At 46.4% G+C, this 20,888-nt stretch overlaps 1 protein-coding gene across 3 annotated transcripts in view; it reads right to left on the reverse strand.

The window, feature by feature from the left end:
• Positions 1–20,888, reverse strand: part of LOC148534901 (solute carrier family 2, facilitated glucose transporter member 9-like) — a 104,453-nt gene continuing 83,565 nt past the window's right edge. For all 3 annotated transcript variants that reach the window (XM_088465578.1, XM_088465566.1, XM_088465573.1), the window contains 4 exons: positions 16,949–17,050; positions 11,747–11,822; positions 6,996–7,123; positions 1–1,073 (listed from right to left, as the gene is read on the reverse strand). In XM_088465578.1, the coding sequence (XP_088321704.1) occupies positions 870–1,073; positions 6,996–7,123; positions 11,747–11,822; positions 16,949–17,050 (510 nt within the window). In that variant the 3' untranslated portion in view covers positions 1–869. The remainder of the gene's footprint in view (positions 1,074–6,995; positions 7,124–11,746; positions 11,823–16,948; positions 17,051–20,888) is intronic.

Consider the following 20,888-nt stretch of genomic DNA (forward strand, 5'->3'; position numbering starts at 1 on the left):
ATTATACTTTTAGTACAGGTTACAAAGTTAGATCGAATTTGATTGTCTGCCATTTTTTCCTTTGTTCCAGTTTTTACAAATGGTTGTCTTGCATTTGTCACTCATTTATATGTTCTGCCATGCTATTGTCCAGGCAGAGTAATTCATGAGACATTCATTTTAATGCCCTGGCTTATGTTATATACAGCTCCCTAGTAACTGCATTGTGTAGTTACAAGCTCTGGTTGGATGGGGTGCAGGGAATTAAGGACCTGATTCAGACCGGCTCGCTAGATGCGTTCACACGCTAGATGCGTATGCAAATTCTGCAAGGCAGGCGATCGCACAGCAAGGCATTAGCACGCCCACTATGTCTTAGCGTGCGATCGCATTGTGTATGCAGATGCCCACCAGCCTAAGTCATATCCTGAAAGTGTATTCAACCATCAGTAACATTGAGTAACATCGGATGCAATCGCAGCACTTGTGACTGACCATACCCTGCCGCAAGCACAGAGGCACACCTGCGTTCACACCTCCACTCCCCCGTTTCTAGCGGCCAGCCCCCGTCACCACCCACAAGCGGCATCTTCTGTCACTCCTTCTGCCGGACGGTCTAAGCGCAGCAAGCAAATGTTTTCTGATCGCTCGCACTGGTTCACGCACGCACATTGCAATGCGTACGCATGCACAGAATGCGAACAATCAGCTGGCTGCGTGCGAACGCATCCTAGCGAGCGGGTCTGAATCAGGTCCTAAGTTCATAGCAGCTATACTTGTTGTATAAGTCTGGCATAGCTCATTGTCACTAATTTGTATAGTACGTAAGAGATCTGTACAAGGGAAGCTTGTTGATGTAATTTAATATATACACTGTCCAGTAATGGACGTCACATGACTTCATCATTCGTAAAACTGTTATCTTCCAGCTCTTGTAAACCGTTATGAGAATGTCCATAGTTGAGTTTCTGGAAGTCTGCTTTGATGTCCAGAAAGGATTTGTTTTTTGTTTCTGGCACAATAAAGTAGATAAATCCTGCTATTAAGCTGCACACAACAAAGAAAAACAGGAAGCAATATTGATTTAATCCGTTCTGGAAAAAAAACAAAACAAGAAAACAGTTACATATGAACATGTGACTGCACGCTGACTGCACACGCAGGCAACAATGATAACATGAAACATACCACAGCGCTGTCTTTACATCATTAAATCTAAATTTGTGTAAAAAGGAAAGGAGGAACATTTTAATTGCACTTTAATTCATCTGCTCAATGCCAATGTGATGGGGCCTGGACTGCCAGGCACGTGACTAACAAATGTGCACAATGCCTGCGGATGATGTGGCACCATCTACCAACCCTATTCATTAAGGAGAAAAGGAAAACAGTTGCGGTGGGATACATGGATGTGTAAAGTATAAGATTGATGGTGAGTGGCCCGGGCTCTAGGTGATATATCAGCTGTGGATTAGGGGCAGATTTTGAGCATTCTTAAGATCAGGGGCGCCGAGAGGGGGGGAGCGGGTACAATTTGCCCGGGCTTCCAGAGGGGCCCGGCGGGGGCCCGGGTCCAGCGCCACCCCCCCTCCCTTCCTCCCTCTCCTGCCTGAGGGGGGGAGCGTTCACACTGATTGCGCTTCCCCCCCCGGCTTTGCACCAGGCTGAGGGGCTCACAGCGCCCCCTCCCTGGCGCGCAAGTATGTTTTTTTTTCAAGGGGGCCTACGCCTCCCGCAATCAGGCCACGCCCCCTCTTTACCGGGGCCCAGCAGTGCTCTCTACGCCCCTGCTTAAGATGCAGTCATTGACATTAAGGGGTATATTTACTAAAGTGCAGGTTTTTAGAAGTGGAGATGTTGCCCATATCAACCAATCAGATTCTACTTAACATTTATCTACCACCTTCTAAAACATAATAGCTAGAATCTGATTGGTTGCTATGAGCAACATCTCCACTTCTACAAACCTGCACCTTAGTAAATATACCCTTAAAAGTTTATAATGGTGGAGTGTTGAAGGAGCACCATAGAGCTGTGGATAGGAGTCTAGAAATAATTGAACTACCATGAGCTGGCTATCTATAAGCATCACATAAGCTTCTAAAATAGACATAGGATGGTGAGGTAGCTGGCGAGAATGAAATCCACAATTATGGTTTGTAAGACTATATCTATTTTGGATAGTAATGATACACCAAATATATGTATATGGGATAGTGTACTCCATGTGTAAGCTTAGTGCTGCGTTTTTAATACATTTATTTAAAAAAAAAAAAAAAACTGAGTTGCAAAGTGAGAAAATGCAGACACAAATACACGTCTGGTGGTGCCACCCATGGACAAGGGGTAGAATCAGTCCGGGACTGGAGTCCCAGCTCCCAGGCCCGCCTCTGGATCCTACCCGGGCAGATGTTTAGGGCTTCTGCTCTGCTCCCCACCCCCATCCAGCTCCCGCATCTTCCCGCTGTGGTGTGGCAGGATCCTCAGTAAGAGCAGCAAAGTGCTGCGTATGAATCATTTGCTCGTACCACTAGCAGCCGCCGGCAATCGCCAGCGGCTGCCAGTAGTATCAGCAAATGATTCATAAAGTTTTTTTTACACAAGGCGCATGTGACGTCATGACATCATGCGCGCCGCATTGCTGCTGTTACTGAGAAGCCTGCCGTAGCCACACCACAGCAGGAAGATACAGCAGCGCAGCGGGAGCCAGCTGGAGAGGGAGCCAGCGTGGTGATGAGGTAAGTACTGGGCGCGGGGGGGCACTGCATAATGGGCACTACTTTAGGGGGCCATGCGTATGGGGCACTGCATAAGGGGCACTACTATTTTAGAAGGACCTGCAAATGGATCAAAACGATAGGGGGCACTGCATAAGGGGTGCTGTATATGGGGCAAAACTACTGGGGGCACTACTTTAGGGGGACCTGCATATGAGTCAAAATTACAGGGGGCGCTGCATATGGGGCAAAACTACTGGGGGCACTACTTTAGGGGGACCTGCATATGGGGAACTACTTTAGGGGGACCTGCATGTAGGGCAAAACTACTAGGGGCACTGCACAAGGGGCACTACTTTAGGGACACTGCATATGGGGCACAAATATAGGGGGCACTGCATAAGGGTCACAATACAGATACACATAACTAAAAATGGGGGTGTATATAATATATATATATATATATATATATATATAAATAATGTATATATGTGTGTGTATTTAGAGAGGGAGAGAGATATTTGGAACACCCCCACCCTTAAAAATCCTGTGTTTGCCCCTGCCTGGGGACAGAAGGGGGATGGCAGGAGACTCAGAAAAGAGTTGGCTGGGGACACAGAAAGTGAAAGGCTAATGAATGGGGAGACAGAAGGAGCATGGCTGGGGAGACAGAAGGGGGATGGCTGGGGAGACAGAAGGGGGATGGCTGGGGAGACAGAAGGGGGATGGCTGGGGAGACAGAAGGAGCATGACTGGGGAGACAGAAGGAGCATGGCTGGGGAGACAGAAGGGGTATGGCTGGGGAGACAGAAAGAGCATGACTGGGTGAGACTGAAGGGGGATGGCTGGGGAGACTGAAGGGGGATGGCTGGGGAGACAGAATGTAATTGTTCAGAAAATATGGAGAGAGGGGGGCGCCAGTCCATTACTTTGCCAGGGGTGCACAGACCCCTAGATACACCCCTGCTCAGGTGACTCTTATACTTTGCTTTAAGGAGATCTTGTTCTGTGAGGGCATTCCCAGCGGATATTGGGGTCTAATGCACAATTGCAAAAGGATGATAACATAATGAGAGCAGAGTGAGATAGGTGGTTGTACATCAGTAGTTTGGAGGAAAAGGTGAAAAGATCTGTATTTGGAAACAGAGACTGGACAAGGATTGGTGGGATGAGTGCATCAAGGAGAATGTACCAGTGGAGAAAGACACGTTGTAGAGGTGTGCTAGAGTTGTGCATAGTGGGGATCAGAGAAGTTGGGAAGCAATAGAGTGGAGGTAGTAAAGTTGCAAGGTGAGATGATGAGATGAGTGCAGAGACTCTGGCGCTCATTCAGAGGCGGTCGCAAGAAACGATCGCTCTCTCTGAATGAGGACGGCTGCTTCTTTTTTTAGTGCGGCCTCCTGGTCGCTAGATAAGCTACGTTACCACCCACAGCTTAGCGACCGACCAGGTTGATGGTCACGATGGTCAAGACCATGCCCAATACATTCCAGAGTCTGCACAGCTCAATCAGTCCTGTGACGTGCATTAATGCCGTGGGACAGATGTGTCTATGACTTTAGGGATTTAGGGTCTGATTCAGAGACGCACACTAACGCGGTCGCAGCTGCAATTTAATATGCATTGCAGCTGTGAAAATATGCTAATGATTGCAAAGCTTACCCGAGCATAAGGACGCCTGCTGCCTTCTCATATGTGTACGACATCGCTTACCTGCATAAATATCAGTAACATCGGTGCACATTGAGCAACCATCTTGCACTTGCGGTAGCCTTTGGAGCTCTTCTGACATGCAGCGTTCAATGGACAGACACACCTAAGTTTCTCAGACCACTCCCCTGTCACCACCCCCCAAACGCTGACAACCTGTCACTCACTCTGCGATGGATTCCTCTGTGCATCCGTAGTCATAATGCAATCGCTGCGCATGCGCCATGGCAAACAATCGCTCGAGCTGCGTGCATAATCGCCTTTGTGTCCAGCTCTGAATCAGACCCTTAGACGCATGCGCAGTCACAAAAGAATCACCAACTCACATGAATATGGGCATTGCGTCCAACTCAGAATTAGCCGCATCATTTCAAAATGGTGTCAGTTTGTTTTTGAAGTAGTTGGCAAAATCCTAGACCAGGAAGGAACGGGAAATGTGCTAAAAATGTCCGAGATGCCAGGTGTTAGAAAACTGGGTGGATATAAGTATAGTAGGTTTGCTTGGCAAGTGAAAGGGCGCTGTTGTAAGAATTTATAGTAAACTTTGTTAGCAATTTGTTCCAGTGGTGCTCAGTAGGGTGGAATCACTTATACAGGTATTAGGGTTGTTGTCATGGTGTGTTATGATGGAGCTTTGGATTGCCGAAGACTGTATAGCGGATTTGCATGGTCTAGGGCTGAAATGACTTGACCAGGTTGAGAACATGTAGATGTATGTAGGTGTAGTGTCAAGAGCATTCCAAAGGTCAGAGTGGCTCGGCCATGTTGGAGAAGTTAAAGCAGATGTGAGGGACAATAAAGTCAAGAGAGTGTCCATAACAGTTTGTAGGAAATGTAGAACATGAACAAGGAGGATAGGAAATAAGTGGACCAGACGGCAGAGTTGTCAAAAAATGGGGAAACCAAATTTGTTAGGTGATAAATGATAGCATGGAGAAAGTTGGATGCCACCTTATCTGTAACCACATCTGTTTTTTTGTGACTGAGGGAGAGTCTGCAGTAGGAGAGAGCTGCAGGTGATGTAGTGACAGAAGAGGGGAGCCAGGTTTATTTAATGGGATTCTGAAATGAACAGATCAAGGATGGAGGCAGGTTTCTACAAACAGAAGAATGCACTCCAGGTGCACAGTAAAAGGGTATAGAGGGTAGTGGAGTGATGTGGCTAAGGTTTGACCAATTGGAAGTTATGAGGAAAACAGATAGTGAGCGTTGAACAGGGTCTGGTTTGAGTAAGATATAACCTGTAGGCATGAGGAGCAGATGAGTTAGAGGATTTGGGTTTAAAATTTGTGAGTGTGAGGTTTGTTTCTGCCTGAATAGGTAAACTGAATGACGTGTGTACAGGAAACCAAACCGTTTTTGGGTGCAGTCCAACATGGTGATATGAAGGGGTAAAGTGAATGGTGAAATTAGAAATAGAGAAGGTAAATTGAGTAAGTGAATGTGAGGTGATGTTAGAGATGTGGATTAGTTGTGTGTAATTATAGAGGGAGTAGGGAGAAATAATTGATCTAGGAAGTAGAGACTCCTCTGGGGTAACTAAAACCGTAAAATCTGCCATTTGGATATGTGATCCAGGACATGGACAGTTGAGCTCTGAGAATCCAGCTGGTGAGCAGAGGTGACAACAGCAATGACAGTTCAACTTTGTGGGTCCACATCCAAATAAAGATAGTTGCCCAGTAGATCCTTGAAACAACCTAGTATGTGGTGTGGTTACACTGCCTCTGCACCACTCTGTTATTTGCCACTTTAATGGAAGGACAGGGGAGTTGTGGTTAGGTTAGTCTTATCTAGGATAAGAACATGGACATTCTCTCAATACCAGCTGCACCACATAGTTGTTGCAGAACATTACAGTACCAGATTGAACCTACTGAAAACAAGCAGATTCTGTGTCTTCTTATAAGAACCTAGCAGCTTTAAGGGAAAGCCGAATGAGAATACCCAAGTTCCTAGTTGCTGCGGTTACTAGACCTGCCCAACAGCAGTGAGAACTATCAACCTATGATGTCAATAGATGTCGGTGGTGAGGTTAGTTCACACAGTAGATAACTTAACCAAGGATTGGTTTATTAAGAGGTAGAAAGTAGGTGCAAATCAACACAGGGTTAATCAGTATGCAGCAAGTATACAATGTAGTATCTCCAGGTGCAGCCAGGAATGTATGGGGTTAATGCAGGTGGTGTATGTAATATATAGCTAGCGGTGGTGACACACTGGTGGTAGAGGATGGTTCCTGTTGTATACAGCCTCCATGCAATAGATGTTAAGGGGCATGTTCTCCTCTATACAGGACGGAGGAGGAAAGACGAGCGAAGCAACCGCACATGCGCAGTAGCACACTTGGCAGTCTGCAGGGGTCCTAGCACCGTAGAGTAGAGGAGACAGTGCAGAGCGCTAACCTCTAACAAGAACTCTTTATGCCAGATATTATTGTGAGTTCCTGTTGTTAAGTGTCTGCTAGTTCAGGTGCTATTAAATTTAGTATTGTTCAGCAATCTTGACGAGGAATCTGTTTGGACCTTAAGACAGCACTCTACCCTAGATATTGTGACAGAGTGATTCATGCTCATAAATAGTACTTACTACTATGAATGGGAAAGTAATTCCTATTGCGAAAAAGCTTATCCAATTTACAGCTCCTCCTATCATGTATGCTCCAGTGCGTGAAGACTGTGTAAAGAGTTCTGCAGCTAGAGTATTCGTAACACCACCTATGAGGTTAACCACAATATCATTTAGAAAAAAAATCTGTTTAAAAGTACACAGTAAAAAATATGCATTTGTAATTTATTGTAACTGGAAACCATAGAAGCTACAAAAATGATATCCGTGTTTTACACATACAAATTACTATGTTTCTTACATTATAGTTGTGATATTTTTTTTACTACTGTATGTAACAGATGATAGAACACAAATCATTATATATCCTGTATTATTCACAATAAGTTACTTACTGTTTTATCATAAGCACATGTAACAAAGTGCACCAAATGCTTTTTAAATGTTACTACATTGAAAATATCAAACAACCACTGATAGGGCACTAAATCACATTACACAGTAATTAGGAAAAACATGAAATCTCTAAATGGAGAAAACTCCCAATCCACAGACATATAGAAAGTGTTTACCAAACCAAAACAACCAAATTGTAGCATAGATACAATAATAGATCACATTCAAAGTACTTACCTCACTGTAGAACACAGAAACCATTTACATAATCACACCTCAAATAAGGAATGTCTTCCTGAAGTTGAGCACACATAGGGGTAAATTTACTAAAGTGAGAGTTTTTAGAAGTGAGTTTTAAAAATGATGTTGCCCATAGCAACTAATCAGATTCTAGCTATTATCTTCTAGGAGGTGCTAGTTAAATGTTAAGTAGAGTCTGATTGGTTGCTATGGGCAACATCACTTTTGAAACTCACTTCTAAAAACTCTCACTTTAGTAAATTTACCCCATAGTGTCTTCATTCCTCATGTGACTGGACAGTCCATTATATTATTGTTTGTAGTAGCATTTATTGATGCATAACATCCAGAGGCATAACCGTGCAACGCCAGGCCTCACAGCACAAATTGTGCAAATGATGCCACTCTTGCCTCTAGAACCCATGCTAACCTCAAAAGACCAGAATATGCGGTCTCATATAAGCAACCAGAGGTGTAGTAAGGCCCCAACTGAGAGGGCAGAGAGGAAGTATAGCTGGGAATCGAATAATGAAACATCAAAACCTTTGATCTTTTGGTTCCAATGTTTGATGGTTTTGCCATCGATGGCAAATTTGCAATGTTTGCTCATCAACCATAATTTCCTTCCAATGGTCTGTGACACTCTACTGATTGGCTCCCCTCCACCTATGCCTTCCTGCCAAGTCGGTAAAAGAGGAAGATTCAGGGTAATGAGTTAAAGCAATCCCATAACTGTATGCTATAATGCTGAACTGTTACTGCTCTGGAGCTGCATCTACGCATACACTTGTCCAATGACAAATACTTATCTTTTTAATCCAATGATGCAACGTCCCAGATGTTTAAAACATTGGTAACATTGATGTTGACTTTCCATATCCTTTCCCCAAGAAAGTAAACTGGTGGGCCACGGAATTAGGCCCTCTCACCTTCGGGCCCTGTGGCAGCCACACCTTCTGCACTGGAGTATACACAAAAAAGATATATCTGCAGATGATGAGTACTCATACATACTGGACAACCATCATTTGGCCGTGGGTCCCGCTGGCCGGGGGTCGTTTTGCGCCCCCCTCCCTGCATGCAGGACAGCCGACACAATATGTCTGTGAACAACGTAATTCTCAGACATATAACTATTACACACTGGCAGACGCACACACGATATTTTGGCCGATCAGCTGATCGGCCAATATATCTGCCAGTGTGTACCCAGCATTAGTTTTGCCGCTGCATAGCAGGCCCTCCTCATCTGATCCGCTGTCCCAGTCACAAAACAGGTGACATTTGCACTCAACTACACAAGATAAGTGTGTTAATTAGGAGACATACCAGCTGGTATTTTACATTCATTTTAGTATAGTTTAATTCCTAGTTAATTGCATTTAAATGGGCCTGAAACTAGTGTCAGGATTGTGTTTGAAATTATTTTCTGATTTTCGGGACACATCAACTTTTTTTGCTGTTTACCACAGACACACATCAGGAAATGCTAAATACATGGCAAATGTAAACATGTGTTATACATTGTTGTTACTAGGATTAAAAAAAAATACCAATGCTTATGTGGCCATAAGAGGTGTTCAGCATGTTTTATCAGCTGTAGTTGGAAGGGGTCCCATGAGGTGATGGATGTTTATTGAAGGCATGAGGGCATGGTGAGTACAGTGTCTGAACCAAAGTGTCTAAAATAGGTGATTGTGCGCAGATTTAAAGTAAAGGGCAGTGATAGTCAGAGGTCTTGAGGAAACGAGTTGCAGTGTTAAGTTGCAGATGTATGAGATAATCATTACCTGCATGTAAGGCAATTGTGATTACGAGGGCATGAGTGCTGTACTTGCTTGCAAAGACATCCAAAAATAACCCATGTGCAGTATTTTCATGTTCATTAAAAGCAGGCTTGCCTACCCTCCCGATTTGGCCGGGAGCCTCCCGATTTTCGGGTGCCGCTCCCGGCCCCCCGGAAAGGCAGGAAAACCTCCTGCAAGTCTCACACCCTCCCCACCTCCCCCCTGAAAAAAACAAAAATCCCTGCAGCGGGGGGCCCGGTGACGCAATTCGCGCAGAATCGCGTCATCGTGGCCCCGCCCCCTGCTTCACAATGCCGAAAATCACGGCATTGTGAAGAGGGGGCGGAGTCACGATGATGCAATCGTGCGGCTCCACCCCCAGTGTGACCCAAAATGGCCGCCCCGGCTCCGCCCCCCCGCTATTAGCCGACAATCAGCTCCCTCCCGGAAGGCTGGAGCTGATTGTCGGCAAGTATGATTAAAAAGCTGTTGTGGACGGGAGTGTCCTGGACTGTGAGCATGGACAATTAGGGGTAAATTTACTTAAGCTGGGCATACACGTGCAGATAAAATGCCTGTCAGACAGACAGACACTTTATCTGGCAGCATGCCAGCCGCAGATGTCCGCGGCATACACTATGAGATTTCTCACAGTGTATTAGCCCGACATCTGCGCTCCGCCCCCGGGGGAGGAGACATTTCCCTGTTCCTTCCATGGGAAGTAACACAGGAAATGTCTGTCTGTCGGCCGCAGCTGGGCATACACTACCCGACAGTTTACCCGCTAAATATCTCATCGGACGGGCATGCTGGACAATACGGCATGCCCGACCGAGCAATAATTAACACTCGGTCGCCCGCACACACACTACAATTATCGGGGCGATCCACGGATAATTGTAGCGTGTATGGCCAGCTTTAGTTATGTTGGGCCGAGATTGCAGTCCCATGCATTCCCTGATTTTGCAACTTTGAAATATACTAAAGGCAAACACGAGTGCAAAAACTTGATCTCGCACAGAAATAAACCAAACACGCAAATAAAAGTCAATAGACCATCGAACAAACATGCAAGTGCTTTCCATATAAAGAAATACAACTCACAGATTTACTAAGAATCATGTATAGAAACACGATAGAACACTGAGCAGAATAAAAGTGGCTGTGAGCAGCGTGTTGTGCTGAAGTGATGCACAGATCAGTGTCATCCCCTCTCCCGAGGATAAGCCAGTCCTGGTGGCGGTGGGTGCAGGGGTAATTGTGTAAAATAAAGAAATAATATTGAACTTTACAGTGGGACTATAGGTCCCAGCAAGCCTGCCCTGTGGCACTTGTAGAACCACAAGTGCCAGCAGGCCGCTGGCACCTGTACCCCCACTGTAAAAAAAATATAAAAAAAGACAGTACACAGACACCGATGAATTTATACCTTTATTACACATTCATGCACACTTACACTGCATACTTACCTCGTCCCTGGAGGAGGTTGGTCCCCTTTTCCTGGTAGAATGCAATATCTTCTTAAAATAAAAATGGAGTTCCAGATCCCAACGGACACAGAAGCGCTGTAAGTACATACTGTACTTAGTGCTTTTACAGAGTCAGAGACTGACAGGACCCACAAGGTTTGCTGGACTCTAGCCATGATTGGTTAAGACTAAGAGTCAGAATGATCTTAGCCAATCAGCGGCCGCTTTCATAGAAGAGTTACTCTACTGGGAACAGAAGTAACAAGTGAGAGGAGAAAGATAAAATACTGTTTGAATAAAAGTACCTTGTTGTTTATTCATTTACATGGTGCCATTTATTTCACCACTAATAGCTGTACACTGCTAAACCAACTGCATGTGCATTATGTCTGCTTCAGTGTAGTTAAACATACTGTACATGTGTAAGGACACCTGTCTGCAGATGTAACCCGCAGGTGGAAGAGAGACAGACTGACTGCAGGGTGGTTTTTCCATGGTCTCTGCAAGGTATGAGATGAGGATAACGATAACCCTATTAGCACCACTCTCCAGACAAACTGGTTACACAAACATAAAATCAGACAAGGATGTCAGATTACAGATCTTACAGTGAGGTATTTACTGGTATATCTAGATTTTGACATTTCTTCTTTTGGTTTGGTAACTAGACTTATTTACAGAATTGTACTTTACAAACAAACCAAAAAAAACTAAAAAACTTTATCAAAATATGTCCTTGCATGTTGCCTTAGTATTTTGGATAGATAAGCCAATTGTTCCACATAATTGCTTTCACATTATGATTAAATTTGCAGCTTTCTGTCTAAGGACATATTTTAAATGGGTTTGGTTTTATTTTCCCCTTTCCCGTTTATCTTACCTGGTCCTAGACCAAAGCTTAATATAAAAGCTAGGATACCAGTCAAACTTAGATATGGCATCCATGGATAAACCTCCTGAAAAATAAACAAACAAACAACAGTTATATATCAGTTATTATTATATGGCCCCACAACATTATGCGCCAATAGTAGTTTTGGTAAGGTTCTCTTACTATACTAAACAGACATAACTGACAAAGTTAAGGTGGGATCGAGTGATCTGCAGATGATGGTCGTTCATACACACTGAACAGCCATCATCTGCTTGTGCCCTCGGGTCCCGGAAGCCAGTGGGTGGGACCCGGCAGCCGGTGGCCGGGCCAGGGGTGTGTCCCCCTCCTCGCGGCTGCCGCTGCGTGTGTACGGGTGGTTGCAAACATATCTGCCCATTGGCTGTGCAGCACAGCTAATGCGATATGTCGGTGAACGGTGACTATCACCGACATATCGCGGGTACACACCGCCCGACGTGCAGAAGATACATTGGCCAATCAATTGATCGGCCAATTTATTTGTCAGTGTGTACCCAGCATCTGAATTACTTCCAGTATTAGGAGCACTGAGACAATTATTTACACAGGTTATCTTCTCCTCTACGTGCCGGATATACTGGTGAATATAATGCTGGGTACACACTGGCTGATATATTGGGTGATCTATTGATCAGCCAATATATCCGCTGGCCGTCGGCCAGTGTGTACAGGCGATATGTCTGTGAACGACGTCGTTCACAAACATATCTGATTGGCTGTGCTGCACAGCCGATGGACAGATATATCTGCAGACATATCTGTCCATCGGCAAGTGTGTACAGGCGGTCTGCAGACATATCTGTCCATCGTCAAGTGTGTACAGGTAGTCTGCAGACATATAAAAACTACTAGAGATATCTCAATGAAAGTATAGTCCAAGTCAGTGGCGTAACTATAAATTTTGCTCCCCCCAGCCAATATTTTTTCTGTTGCCCCACTCCCCCATATAACCCCCACTCTGCATTTTGGTAAAATAATTACAGGGCCATTTATACGCAATTTGGCCCCCAGTGCAAGAGTAAAAAATTTGCTCCCACCCCCCCTAGACAGTTTACAGTATACAGCAGTGCCCCCAGAAGTGGTCCCCCTATGCAGTGCCCCAGCTAGTCGTCCCCCTATGCAGTGCCCCTTATATAATGCCCTCAGTAGTAGACCCCCTTAAATAGTGACCCAAGTACTAAGCCCCCAGCAGTGCCCCCAGTAGTAGTCCTCCCTCCCAGCAATGCCCCCAGTAGTAGTAAACAACCCCCCCAGCAATGCCCCCAGTAGTAGTCACCCCTCCCAGCAATGCCCCCTGTAGTAGTAGTAGTAGTAAACACCCCCAGCAATGCCCCCAGTAGTAGTAGTAGTAGTAAACAACCCCCTGCAGCAATGCCCCCAGTAGTAGTAGTAAACAACCCCCCCAGCAATGCCCCCAGTAGTAGTAGTAGTAAACAACCCCCCCCAGCAATGCCCCCAGTAGTAGTCCCCCTCCCAGCAATGCCCCCAGTAGTAGTAGTAAACAACCCCCCAGCAATGCCCCCAGTAGTAGTAGTAGTAGTAAACAACCCCCCAGCAATGCCCCCAGTAGTAGTAGTAATAGTAAACAACCCCCCCCCCAGCAATGCCCCCAGTAGTAGTAAACAAACCCCCCCCGGCCAGACAGACAGACACACAAAATCCACTCTCCTTGATCAACGCTCCGGCATCGGCTCCTCCGTCCGGCGTCCTCCCGGGCAGGCCCGCTCTGCATGATGGGAGAGACGTCATGACATCTCTCCCATCATCACCCACTGCGGGAGCCGGAAGAGCCCGGCTCCGGCAGTGGGTGCAAGACAAGCAGCCGATGAGTCTGTCTGACTCATCGGCTGCTAAAACAAACAGACAGCCGCCGGTGCCGGCGGCTGTGTGTTTGTTATGCTAGTGTAGTGCGGACGGCACATATGTGCGGTCCACACTACCGCCCTGCCTGCGTGACTAACAGATGCTAGAGGTCCAGGAGGACCTCTAGCATCTGTCTCCTCCTAGGCGGTGGCCATTTTTGGAGGGCCGTTTTCTGCAGATTCCATGCGGACGGCTAGTCCGCATGGAATCTGCGGCCACCTCGCCCCACAAGCCCCCGCGCCCCCAAGCCTCTGCGGGGGCTGTAGTTACGCCACTGGTCCAAGTCCCAATACAGACAACGTGTATAATGGAGAAAAAGCAGCATACATAGAAAACTTGTAATACACCCTCTCCACATTTTGGATTTATTTTTAAATTATCTTTCAAATGTCTAGAAAGTGTTGCTGCTCATTTTATGTAATATAGATTAGCAGATCTATACATGGACTCATCTGTGCAAAAATAGGTGCTTGGTCATCACAAAATGCCATTTGCACTGTGTGCCTAATGCCCATACTTTATCACTGCTGTAGATCAGTGGCGTCCTTCCCCGCGGTGTCACCCGGTGTGGGGAGGGACGTTGTGTGCACGGTGCAGCCACACCCACCCCGAAAAGACGCGTGGCTTTGTGATAAGGGGCATGGTCTCGCGGGACGGGGTTGTGGCCTCGCGGCACTATTCCCCGTGGTCCCGTTCCTAATATTACTGGGGGGGTGCAGAGGGTGCTGACTGCCTTGTGTTGCAGTGCCAGCCCCCTCACAGTGTCACGAGCTGGGTGCTGCACTTAATACTACAGTGCAGCACTTGGCTCCTGTCACTGTGGGGGAGTGTCAGTCTGCACCTTGGTGTGACCCCTCGGCGGGTGACACCCGGGTGCGGCCCGCACCCCCCTTGTGACGCCACTGCTGTAGATGACCTCTAGTGAGTCCTTTGTATATTTTAATATACTGTACTTAATTTGCATTTAAATGCAGTCTTGATGTGACCATATTTTGAGTGTTTCATAACAGTAGAATTCCAGCTCTGCATTAAATTGTCCTGGATAAATGGTTCTATCACTCTTTCTCTGCTTATCAGGGCCGATCAGTGGCGTCACAAGGGGGGTGCGGTGGGTGCGGGCCGCAACGGGTGTCACCCTCTAAGGGGGTGACACCAAAATCCGACTCATCCCCGCCCCCCGCTCAGCAGAGCCTGCACTGCAGGGAGACGCCAGGCTGGAGAGGCGCTCTCCCTGCAGCAGCTGCTGAGACAGCTTTTACTTCTGCCGGCTGCCGCTGCGCCTGTCACACTGAGACAGCCAGCGGCAGCTATACAGTAAGTGCGGCTGTGCTCTTCATACAGTCCCCTACATATGAGGGGGGTGGGAGCGCTAGAGGCACGGGGCTGATTACCTGCTGTAAACAGTGTAAAGACAATCAGCCTGACTGAAGCCACCGCTGGGGTGGATGGCAGCAGAGCTTCTGCTCCTCCTCTCTTCAGTGAATCAGCTCACTCCCTGCCTTACAGATCCGTCACTGGGAGCAGGCAGGGACAGTCTACAAAACATTTGCCAGTTTACAAGTGTATTCAGACACTGTTGATTACACTTGAATACTGACAAGTAGTTTGTACACGGTCCCTGCTTCTTCCCAGCGTGACCCTCTGACCTCCCAGAGAGGATGAGAAGGAGCTGGGAGACAGCATACAGTGCAGCAGCAGCAGCAGCAGCCAGCACAGTGACTATGGTCTAATGTATACAGTATGTGTAATGGGAAGTAAGTAATTCAGTGAGGAGAGAGTGTCTATGCTGGGGATGGTGTATTAATGTATGTGCGTGGGTATACTCATTGTGTTTCTGTATTTATAAGGGGTGTATTCATGTTATGGGTTATATGTGGGTCAATGATGGTCTCTGCATTATCTGGCGGTTACTACAATGCTCTCTGCATTATCTGGCGGTTACTACAATGCTCTCTGAATTATATGGCGGTTACCATGACGCTCTCTGCATTATCTGGCGGTTACTACAATGCTCTCTGAATTATCTGGCGGTTACCATGACGCTCTCTGCTTTATCTGGCGGTTACTACAATGCTCTCTGAATTATCTGGCGGTTACCATGACGCTCTCTGAATTATCTGGCGGTTACCATGACGCTCTCTGCATTATCTGGCGGTTACTACAATGCTCTCTGAATTATCTGGCGGTTACCATGACGCTCTCTGCATTATCTGGCGGTTACTACAATGCTCTCTGAATTATCTGGCGGTTACCATGACGCTCTCTGCATTATCTGGCGGTTACTACAATGCTCTCTGAATTATCTGGCGGTTACCATGACGCTCTCTGTATTATCTGGCGGTTACTACGATGCTCTCTGCATTATCTGGCGGTTACCATGACGCTCTCTGCATTATCTGGCGGTTACTACGATGCTCTCTGCATTATCTGGCGGTTACTACGATGCTCTCTGCATTATCTGGCAGTCACTGTTACACTCTATGCAATACAATAGGGGGCATTAGTTCTGGGGGTAATATTATAGGGGGCATTACCACTACCATTGTGGGCACTATTAGGGGGCATTACTAATGGGGGCACTACTACAGGGAGCATTACTTTTGATGGCACTACTAATGGGGGCATTACTACTAGGGGCATTTCTACTGAGGGCATTAATATTGGGGTCACTACTATAGGGGGCACTACTATAAGGGGCATTACCACTACCGCTGGGGGCACTATTAGGGGGCATTACCACTGGGGACATTGCATAGGGGCACTGCATAAGGGGCACTACATACGGGGCACCACTACTGGGGGCATTGTGTAAATGTGTCTGCTGGACTGGTATTTGGGGAGAGTTTGCGGAGCTGCGCATCAATTTTTTATTTTTTTTTGGTGCGGTGGGGGGTGTCACCATGAGTTATAGCACCGGGTGACACCAACACTAGTGACGCCTCTGGGGCCGATGCTACCAGTAGGCAATATTAGGCAGCTGCCTAAGGGTGCCGGCCACCGGAGGCCGCCACTGAGTTCACAATAAAAAAATGAATTACATAATTCATGGCTGAGTGGCATATTAAAATTTTGGCTGTGTGTAATATTCTATATAGTATATTATGAAGTTGGGACACTGCTGTGTGGCATGTTATTTCACTGGGGAGACTGATGCATGGAATATTAGGAATTGGAGGGAGCAGGGGCGGTTGGTGAAATGTTGCCTAGGGCGCCTGGAAACCCTGCACCGGCCCTGCTGCTTATACTTTATATTACAGCAGGAACATGCAGTATAATATGGTTTCATTTACTATGTATAATCCATACCTGTAATGTAATTGTCACTGTTAAAAAAATGCACCATAAGGCCATCAAAGTGTATCCTCCAATGATTAGAAACCGTCTTCCAGCTCTGTCTATGAGCAAACCCTACAAAATAAAAATACAATATAAGTGATATACCTATGTAATAATTATTAGTTGTGTATGTGTGTGTATATATAGTGATAACCAATGGCTAAAAAATATAATCATTTTGGCACCTCAGGCTAAAACATACTTGCCTACTTTCCTGGGAAGTTTCGGGAGGCTCCCGATTTTTTGGGTAGCCCCCTGCACCCCCGGAAGAGTGGCCGGATCTCCCACATCACGCTCACATCCTAGTGAAGTGGGCAGAATGGGAGAGATAAAAATGGGAATCACCGGTCTATAAGGAGGGAGCAGGGTACAAAAAATATGAAAACACATCATTCAGCCCCAGCCCTTCTCCACGAACTCTCAAATCGTGGAATTTTGCAGCGGCGAGGCCTAATAATGTCAGAGCCCGGCTGCCGAAGTAGCAGGCTGCATCTCCGGAGAGGAGATGAAAAAAGTAGGTAGGTATGAGCTAAAACATGTATTGTGTAAACCGTAGACCCTATTGTTAACCATTAATTTTATAATTATACATTACAAATTTGGTTACCAAACTTTCTTGAATCCCGGCACCCTAGAGTATCAGCATTGTTTTCACGGCACCCCTAGGCCAAAAGTTTTTTTATTGAGAAATTCTGCAGAAATGATCAAATTGAGTAAATTGCGCTTATATCCCTAGGTCTATGTGGTGGCTGACAGGGCTGTGTTCTGTTTGTCCACGTATTTTATGATAGGCAAAACCCAGAGCCGATGGCTGCCAATCACATGGACCATAAAAAATCGAATTTGTTCCAGGACCACCAACCTGTGGCACTTCTGCAAGTGTCCTGCGGCACCCAGTTTGGGAATCACAACATTACAGTATTTTCAATAAGTCCAATATAGGCCAAACTAAACAAAAATTATGTGCTACACTATTTTGGAGACAACATGTTAACTATTACTATTAAATATCTGCCAACAGTCCTGATTTTTGTGCTTGAAAAAAAAAAAAGATCTGAGCATGAATTAGGTTGACCAGTAGCGTGGAATTTTAATTGTGAATTTTGGCTGGTATGCTATTAGCTAATGCTATTAAGCCTACTTCAAATAAGGCTGGGTACACATTAGGCAATATATTGGACGGTATGTTTTTTTGAGGCATCGCATTTTTACATCTGATGTCCTGCACATCAGATGGGAACATGCCGTGAACGATGTGGTGCACATTGTGCTGTCTGTACGCTCAACCAGAAGACCACAAGATATATTGGTCCAATCTTTCTTCTGAAGACGGCACCTGAGCTGCCAGTGATCTACACAATGATTGTATAGTGTGTACACGAGAAGAGATTAATAAAATGCTCCGACATGATATATATCGTGCCGTCATTCGGGAGATTGCATTGTGTGTACGCTCTATATCGTTTGTTTTGGGATGAAGGGAAATTGAAACAACCATTGCGTCTTTTGTACTGTGGCTTAGTTTCTTCTTGAAAAAATGCAAACTAAGTTGGTGTAAGACAGGTACACATTAGGTGATATATATTGGATGATATGTAATTTTCAGGCAATTTGGAACGACATATCATGCACATGGCATAGTGTATGTGCTCAATCATGCGTTCCCGTGAACGTCAGTGGAGTCGTTCTATCTGATGTGGTGTACGTCAGATGGTCCGACCAGGCTGACGACAGCATGCAGGTGAATGTGGTATGGAAGGGTATATTGCATGGTCGTACACCAGATTGTGCAGTGTGGGCCTGATTCAGACCCGGTCACAAGCGCTGAGCGCTCGCAACCGGGTCAAAGTTTGCCCACTGGGCATGCGCACGATGGAGCCAGCTCCGTCGTGCGCATGTGCGAGACCCGGCTAGCGACGAGTGCCCCGTCGCTCCGGGTCTCGCACCAAAGGGGGCGAGCTGTCGATGGTGAGTGACAGCTCGCCCCGTTTGGTAGGCGTGGCCGGGGGGTGCCTTCACAAACGGATCATTCCCAAGCGAACGCCTGCCATTTGTGGGCAGCCCCACTGACATCAGTGATGGCAGTGGGAGAGCTTCCTGCTCTATTAGAGCCGAAAGCTCTCTGGGGCTTGCAGCCACAAGACCCTACCACAAGGGTCTCATCGAAAGCCCGATGGTCGTGATGGTCTTGACACCCATTTTCGGTTAAGAAGATAGGGCACGCTGGAAAGGGCCGGCACAGGGTGCTCCGACCCCTGGAGCCGGCCTAGAGCACTACAGAATACAATAGTACAGCAAGCTCTGACATGCAGGCCAATCATGTACATCACTTCACAGTGTAAACAGTGTCCTAAATACAGTATACACTACTGTAGTAAAACTGCACAGCGGTCTATTTTATGAAAATCTGCCCGTGGAATTACTTTTGCCGTGCACAGTGGTCTGCAAGCACTTAGTGGCAATTTCAACAGTGATGTGCGGCACTCACACAGTGATGGCATGCCTTAGAAATTAGTACTGAGGTTTGAAGTGCGCTGTATGAAATCATCACTGAACTACAAATCTCAGCCCAGAAAGAGGTGTCTTTGGATGACAAACTGACTGTGCATCTTCTGCAGAACACTTGATGCAATTTTGGCACTACTATACCGCTAGGAGCAAGTTGAACATGGCGCTAATTGGTACACATAACTACTGCAAGTGCATTTCACTGTGACAATATAGACAGTGGTGTGCAGCGCTCACACAGCAATGACATGCCTTAGAAATTAGAAGTGGAGTTTGAGCAGAGGTGTATAAAATAAACATGGACACCAATTAAAATATTGCTTGCGCATACTTACGCGCCATTGCATAAACATTTGGCATCATTTGTCCTACGTCTTGTATCCTGCGTCCTACTGTGTTTATACAGTATAGAAAATGGCTGTGAGGCAGCGGCCTTATTCAGTAAGGGAGCTACAAATTCTTGTACAGTGGCGGGATCAGCCGCTCATCAATATTGAAAAGCTTCGGGCTTTTATGAATTCCCGACACAATGTCCTGGCCCCAGTAGGCTGGGATAGGTCTATACAATTGCTCCAGCGACAGAGTGATTTGGTGAGAAGGGATGCTATGCGGCTGCAAAGGCTCAGGCAGCGCCTTGTGCATAGTAAGTACAGTATTACTGTACAGTTACAGCATGCATGCCGACATTTAGCCCCCTCCTTCCGGGAGGGAGCTGTTGGACTCACAGGGCTGGGGGCGTGACGCGGCCAAAGGGGGCGGGCCTGGCACATGACGTGGCATTGGGGGCGGAGCATAGGGGTGTGGCAGCGCGAACACGTCATCGTAGCTCTGCCCCCTCTTCACAATGCCGTGATTAATGGCATTGTGCAGCCGGGGCGGAGCCACGATGACGAGATTCAGCCGAATCGCGTCACCGGCCCCCCTGCTGCCGGGGTTTCTACTTAAAAGCATGGGGGGGGGGTCCGGACATCGCCGGGGCCGGGAGGATTGCCTGCCTTCCCGGGAGGTCGGGAGCGGCACCCGATTTTCCAAAATCAAAAATCGGGAGGGTAGGCAAGTATGAGTTACAGTAGTTAAGTATAGCCAATCAATCCACAAGGCCATTTTAGAGGGGGCTACACCCGATGTAAAGTACAGCAATGCAGACTACTACAGCAGACTACTACAGTATGTCAAGATGGATGGATGTCAAGATATTACAATATACAGTACTGTATATTAGTGTTGTAATACTGTATCTTTTTCTTTATTTTTCACAGAGCAAGTTCTTTGGGCGATAGCCCTCTTTTGCCTACTGTCCATATGTTGGTGAATCCTTTTTTTTACATTTTATTTTGCAATTTAACAGTGTACAGTAGGGAAAGTTGTAGCTGTTAACGTGGACACAAATGACGGCTCTAGT

The sequence above is a fragment of the Taudactylus pleione genome, unplaced genomic scaffold, assembly GCF_031769625.1.
Source record: "Taudactylus pleione unplaced genomic scaffold, aTauple2 ptg000062l, whole genome shotgun sequence".
Taxonomy (NCBI): domain Eukaryota; kingdom Metazoa; phylum Chordata; class Amphibia; order Anura; family Myobatrachidae; genus Taudactylus; species Taudactylus pleione.